Below are 7,670 nucleotides of genomic sequence, written 5' to 3'. Positions count from 1 at the left end.
GTCGTATTAATTTTATATATGAATAATTTATTTTTTATTTACCTATCAAATATCAAAAAATATTGACACGTAAATAATTTATTTCTTATCAACCTATTATAAGATAATGTAATTTACATAAATTTCATAGTATTAAAAACTAATTATATTACCTACTCTTTTTCAAATTATAAAAATCCCTTAAAGGTTCTGAATTTCGGATACATCACTGGACTTTCGAATATATTAACATACATCCAGATACATAGGGGGATGTATCTGAGAAGGAAAGGGATGTATCAAAGAGGAAATAGAACATCCGGATACATAGGAGAGAGATGTATCCGAGAGGGGGTAGGAATGTATGAGCGAGAGGAGAGTGATATATCTAAACGGAGATTTTAAAAAAAAATAGTAATTTTTTAAAAATATTATGATAAAATAAAATATGTATTTCAATAATTTTTCCTAAAGGTTAAACTTATCAAGTGTACAATCGAACGGATATTTCCAAGGAAGTTTGAAATTTTTTCCAAATAATAATTTGAAACTATTTGAGATGTGTTTTCAGTTTTTACATGAACAAATGGAAAAGCTTATCTTATTAAAGTTTTTTATCATGGTTTTTAGTTTTTACAATTGAAAAAAAAAAATCACTTATTTTATGGACTAAGTTGGTTTATGATTTGCCCTTTAATAGAAAGAGTGACGTTGGGTTAAGGATCCAATTAGCTATATATGCAAGGCTTTTGAACTATTGAGATTATCGCCTCGAATGGATTTATAAAATATGCGATTTAAATTTAGTCAAAGTTTTAATATAGACTCCAAACATCGAGCACATAGAAAACTACATGTATAAATAAAATTTAAATTTCTAATCAACTTAATTTATAAAATCACTATTCTTATACTAATTTTAAAGTAAAAAATCTTCACGTAAATTAAAAGCAGATAAGTAAATACGCACTGTGCAACATAAATATTCTGGCTCTTTCTTTGACCTTTGACTGAAAATCTCTCCACAGCCACGTGTTATCCACATGCCCCCTATATAAACCCCCTATTTTCTTCTCTTCCGCATTCACACTTTCCCTCTTTTCAGCCCTAATTTTACAAATCTCCGATCCAATTATGTCCAACAACCACCGGACTTCCACCGCCGACCGACGGAATCCTAGCAGGTTACAACGTCGAGCACCGGCGTCGATTCAAATCAACCGACCGACCGATTGGAATGTCGCTATACCGCTTTTGTCACCGTTGATTACTTCTCCGGCTTCTCCTGATGCCGGAAACCTGAAAGCAGCGATAAATCGTCTCTCTAATTCGAGTAATAGTAAGAAAGAGGAGGTGAAGAAAGAGTTACCGGTGTTTAAGAAGTGGCAACATCCAGCGGCGCCGTTTTGTCATGAACCGACGCCGTTGATTCAGTTTGTGTGTACAGGAACCGCCGATCGACGGTGAAATTTGAATAGATCGAAAAATCTGAATCTGTTAATGTTAGATTTTAATTAAAAGTATACTAAGATCTCTGTATAATTAGATTATTAACAAAGTTATGAAATACTGATTGAGGAAAAATTGTCTCTTTCTCTCACTATTTTATTTATTTTGGGGTTTCATTGATTACTTTGATGAGGTGATAATGTGACTGTGTAAAATGACAGCTGCCACTTGTTTTTTTTTGCATTAAAATAAAATGATAAATGTTATGTTTGACCAATCTATTGCTTAACTAGAACTTTTAAATTGTCCTAAATATGGAGTTTTCTAGCTTACGAAAAACTTTATCCTCACTGTGAATTTTTTTAATGCAAACTTACCACTTGTTTGAATAGATTTATTTTAAATACCTTTTAACTTAAATTATCATTTAAGTTTTTTTAATAGCGTTTGAATAAATTAAAGAATTGTTTTTGAACACGTATTTTAAAATAAAATAGCTTTAAAAAGCTGAAAATGAAAAACTAAAATTTTTAATTTTTTAAAAAATAAAATTAAAATAAACTTATCCAAACAGCCTAGATTTAATCGAATTTTGAAACGACTACCGAATCTGAATGAAGGAAAGGAAAATATTGAGGAAAGGACTATGGGATTTAAGGTGATTTTATTTAGAGCTGTCAGTTTGCCTGTGAGGTTGGTCCAATCCAATTTTTGAATTAAGTAGGATTAGATTAAAAGATTTCAGCTTATTTAGAAACGAGATTTTTTAGTTCAGTTTTATTTAGCCCGCCATAATTATAGGCTCAATCCGCGAACCTTAGAGGACAGTCCGTGGGTCAAAATTTTAAAAATATTTATTATATATATATATATTAAGTAGTGATTTATTCTGTCAAATTTTCATCAACTAGACAATTGAAGTTATTATAACTATTAATCTTTGACCTCTTTTATTTTTGTGTTTATGCCTAATTTTTCGTTTCTCTCTTCTTGTCTAGTTTATGAAAAAAATGATCATGTAATGTACGTTGTTCTGATAAATCCTATGAATGTTGACTGTTATATCTTGTCTATTCTGTTGTTTTGTAAGTATTCTACTAAAGTGTATGCAACTCATGAACATATGAATTTTTGACGTATTGATGTTGTATTCATTAATATTCGATAGTCTTTTTAAGAGGTCAGTGTTATTCCTCTTTTGATTAAAGAACCGACCTGTTCCAACTCGTAGCCCGCTTAGGACTGAATTGGGCTATTATTTTATAGGTCCTTTAGTTAAAAGGGTCAACTCATCCTAACTCATGTAACTCGCTAACACTTTAGGATTGGGTTGGGCTAGCCCATTTTGATAGCTCTAATTTTATTAGATTTAATAGTTGAGAGTAATTTCTTTCCATTTTCAATGGAACGCTTTAAAATAAAAAATGAATTCGATACAATTCAAATACTATAATTTAAGAAAGGTAAAATACATAAATATAAGTGTTAATTTAGTTTCAATTGATATTTATGACCCTCAATTTTTAATACGAATAAATAAACATTTAAATTTATATAAAATTAAATAAATAAATACATGCATTTTATGTGGCATAATATAAGTAAGAAGCCACATAGGATGTGAATTGCCATGTAGAATGCATATGTCTATTTGTTTAACTCTATACAAATTTTAGTGTGTAATTATGCGCATTTAAAATTAGAGGACATATATGTCAGATGAGATCAAGTTAAAACACACCATTATGCCTTTAAGAAATGATCAAATTCAAAAATTATTTCTTTTTTGAATTTATAAAAATTCTCAATTATATCAAATAGGCTCTTTTCTTTTTTTTGAATAAATACATGAATTAAAATCCAAAAATCACATTCTTCAGTAGAGCTTCCAATAGATTTTCCCCCTTTTTCTTTTTAGTGATGAAAAGGATATCAAAAGTAGTAGAGTATAGTACCTAGAAAACAAAAACTAAAAGGGTGTCCACTTTGGATGATTGTAAATAATTATCACATATTTTTGCTTACCTTTTTGCTTTTTTCTTTCCACACAAATATTTTTTTATACAAACACCTCACGTCTTATTGTTTTTGTCTATTTTTGTTTCATAGATACGTATCTCTTAATTTTATCTCTCCAATCAAACAAAATAAGCCAAGTTCATTGACAACTAAGTCCACTATTCCTTATTCATGCCAAATAATTCTGTGTCAACAGTTCACTATATACAATTTCAAATCTTAATATCAAGAGTTCGATTTGAAAATCACAACTAGTTGTGGATTTTTAATATGAAATTTAATTCAAGAAGTTAAATATAAAAAAGAATATTTTGAAGCATATAATTATAATGAAATATACAATCAATTTAATATTATCAAATTTGATAAAGAATTAGAAGAAACAGCCCAAGTATCTTATTTTGATGATTTCTTAAATCGAGAGATCATCCATGAATTGTTGAATCGAGATTTTGATGTATATAAATACAAATAATTTAATAGGGACAAGAATCTAATTTACCTTTTTTTTTAGAGATGAATTCAAAATTTTATGATTATTAATTATAAATTAACCAATGATATTTGCTAACATAAATGATACATCTAGTTTGAATCCAATATAATAACGATACTATTTATATTGCATTCAAACTAGATCATGTAATATAAATAATAACCATACTATTTAAATATATCTAGTTTGAATGCAATATAAAATAACATATTATAATATATATATATATATATATATATAACAAGGTAGCTAGTACAAACTAGTACCTAATTTTTCCAAGTTTAAATATTGAATTTGAAAAAAATATAATAGTAAGAAGGAAGATGAGGTAATAGACTCAATAGCCAAACATTCTAATTAAGTGTAGACTGCTGCATACATAGACCGGCCAAACCTATTAGTATATTATTAGTTGTAATTGATTATTATTATTATATATATATATACACACACTTTGGGATGTTTGGTTTGATTTTGAATTTGAATGGTCTATAAATAAGAAACACAATCCATGCAAAACATGATCCTCTTCTTATATATAAATATATATGCATTCAACGTCGACACACTAGAAAAGTATTAGATGCCAACTTCATGAAATATTACTTTTATTTTTTAGTTGACAAAAGGGAATTTCCGGTTTATGTTTTTTAAGTGTATTCACACGAGGGTAATTTTGCTTCAGGGGAAATTTTAAGCTACATGTAATGAGTTTGGTCGAGAAAGCATGCAAGCTCTAAGGCTTTCTATTTGGAAGATCACCTGTTCAACTAATCCGGTTACTCGTGGAGTGAAATATTACTAATATTAGAGTATTAATATATTAATTTTTTTAAAGTTAATAATATTTTGTGAGTATAATTGTGTGGTTTTGACTTATATATATTTCGGGAAAGGTCTTGGTCTTTTGGCGAAGCAAATTTAAATTAATTAATCGAGGCTCTAATAGTAGTATCAAACAACAAATAAAAAAGTTTAAAATAAAAATATATATTATAAGTAGCATATTAAACTGTACTTTGTGATATGAAATTTCTCCACAGCGTATATAAGCAGGAGGGGATGTATATAACATGCCAAAAGAGTAGTCTAACTTGTCGTCTGGCTTATAGTTCTTAAGAAAATTAATTTGGTAATCCAATCTGTTTAACTAACAAAAGAACGTCAACTTAAAACAAAGAATATTAGGTAGAGTTAAACTGTCAAACATGTTGACATTAATTGTTAGCACCCTTATTAATTACATTATAAGTTGTTACTTATAATTTGGTACAATTAGGTTATTGTTTACCTTATTCTTTGCTAATATCGAAGTATGTGGTGAATTTTGCATTTTCATATATATATATATATATATATATATATATATATATATATATCAGTGGCAATTGCAGTCTAAAAATTAGTTAAAACATCTAGTGACGATATTTTGGGATTTTGTGGTGATTTTTATCATTGCTAAGGGTCCGATTTCTTGTAGTGAATCCTACTTAGCAACGTAGCTGGTGGGATTAGTACCAAGTGGCTTGCCATATCACAAAAAAATTGGGTTGTTAATTTTTGAGGGTATTTGTGGTCTCTTGAGATAAAGACAGGAGCATTTTTTATCCTAGAATGTAAAAGAGGGTATAAGTGGTCTATTTCGCATAGTTCATGGGCAATTTTGACCCTTTTCTGTTATTTGAAAGTATAGGCAGAATTAATATATATGGTATGGGTGTATGTCTATTTAGGTAGTTTACCAACAAAAAAAAGAAGAAGGGGAACTTACATAAATCTCACTATTTTAGGAACTAATTACTTAGATACACTCTAATTTGTAATGTTAGTATCTTACCATATGTTTGTGCATCTAGATACATTCAGATATGTCCAGATATATTTAGTTATGTTCTAGATCCATTGTATCCAAGTGGATCGCATGTATCTGGGTTACATAAAAAATCTTGATTGTCTTCCACGTCTCTTTCTCATCTCACTCGCCACTCTCGCATCTATGTGGTATCTTAGATGCATGTGAATCACGCCAGATAAATACAGATACATGTATCTAGTGTGCATATAGCGTGATTCGCATGTATCTATGATACATACGAATGATAAAATACGTAACACTTTAAATATAGATAATAATAATAAATATGATAGTGAAGTAGGCGTAATTATATAGTTTTTCCAAAAACAAGAACAACACATACACCAAACTCGGTCCAAGAAAAACATGGGCTTCTGCATTGTTGGACCATTCATAGGAGGTAGTAATTGGGACATATTTTGATGGTCGTGAATTTGAGAGTTTCTGATGCAAATAAGCTAAATTTTGTTCCTATTTAGTGTGATAAAGAAACAATATTACACCTTTTGTGGGTCAAAATTAACAACTTAGAATGTCAAAATGATTGGATACTATCTAGTGTGGATGTGCTTTAATAATCTAGTCAATAAACAATTTTTGATTTTGTCTCTCTAGTTACCTTTTAGGCTTTTACAGATCAAAACAAATAAAATAAGATTTAAGAATACTTTACAACTTATAAAACAATTTAGGGACTTCTAATAACAATTGCTCTCTATAAATGAGTATGGAGAATATTATTAACAAATATTAAGTGAGTGAAGGCAATTGATCAGCTCTTGATACGAGGATAATGCAATAATCATTTGGTCCACGATTCCATATTCATGTGTAATCCACTTAAAACTGTGATTTCCTTCGTTTCATAATACTCTTTATGTTTTGCTTTCCGAAAATCAAATTACTTGTACTTTGGTCAATATTTTAATATGTATTTCTTCACCAAATTGACATGAGAGGAATCACAATTTATAATACTTTTCATATTGCTTTGATGATTAGTTAAATTAATTTTCGAAATGCAAGATGTGACAAGTATTTTGTTATGGAGGGAGTAGTACCTAAAATGAAACATCTCTTTCGGTTTTGGGCTCCACAAAAAGGACTAATCATTGGGCTTTCCAGCATGGACTAGCCTGTTATTGAAAGGCACATCTCAGACCTAAAATTTTGAATTGGGCCTTCCTGCATGGACTAGTCTGATAATTAATTTTAATTTATTGACTTTTTAAATTTTGGGAAATTGGTCAAATGGTCAAATTCTGTATTATTTGAAATTGAGTAATATTATCCTCTATTAAACTTTTGTTCTAATACTACCTTACTGTTAGGAAAAAGTTTTGGTAATTTTCCCTTAATAAATAACACAACTCAATTGTATTGGTAAATTTTAAACCATTTGAAACTCTTTTCCCACCTATTTTGCATGTACGTAGCTTCGCTAATCACAAAGAAAAAATACGAAACGATTTACTAACTATAAGAATATAAATAGACCAAAAATGTAACTAATGGCAAAAATGAACCATTTGAGATAGGACAAAAGCAAGTCATGTGGACCTTTTCCTTTAAATTTGTAAAATACATTTGCAGTTTATACTTATAAATTAAAAGTCAGAAGTTAGAAATTTTAATTTTTGATTTTTGGTTTATTTTTGTTTTTTTGGCTTAAAAATAAATTTTTATAAATATTTTTTTAACTTTACCCCAACACTCTAAAATTGTTTTAAAATTATTTTAGATTAAAAACATCTAAAATAAGTCAATCCAAACAGACTTTTGAATAATGCCTTAGGATCAAATTTGCAATTTTCATTTTCCCTGTAACTCAGGCAACATTTATGAATAATGTCTCTTCTGAAGTGATATTAA

The 7,670-nt window shown here is 28.8% G+C and overlaps 1 protein-coding gene across 1 annotated transcript; it reads left to right on the top strand.

The window, feature by feature from the left end:
* Window positions 1-1,067: 1,067 nt before the first annotated feature.
* LOC129881851 (uncharacterized protein At4g14450, chloroplastic-like) lies at window positions 1,068-1,741 on the top strand. The gene has a single exon (XM_055955960.1). It carries the CDS (start codon window positions 1,114-1,116, stop codon window positions 1,444-1,446), a length of 333 nt encoding a protein of 110 aa, XP_055811935.1. The 5' UTR covers window positions 1,068-1,113; the 3' UTR covers window positions 1,447-1,741.
* Window positions 1,742-7,670: the final 5,929 nt, after the last annotated feature.

Source organism: Solanum dulcamara, chromosome 3 (assembly GCF_947179165.1).
Source record: "Solanum dulcamara chromosome 3, daSolDulc1.2, whole genome shotgun sequence".
Classification (NCBI taxonomy): Eukaryota; Viridiplantae; Streptophyta; class Magnoliopsida; order Solanales; family Solanaceae; genus Solanum; species Solanum dulcamara.
The sequence above is the reverse complement of the archived record's forward strand: the minus strand, read 5'-3'. Positions and strand labels throughout refer to the sequence as shown.

Excerpts from the sequence above, each read along its gene's own strand:
- LOC129881851 (XM_055955960.1), top strand. The coding sequence starts at position 1,114 with ATGTCCAACAACCACCGGACTTCCACCGCCGACCGACGGAATCCTAGC.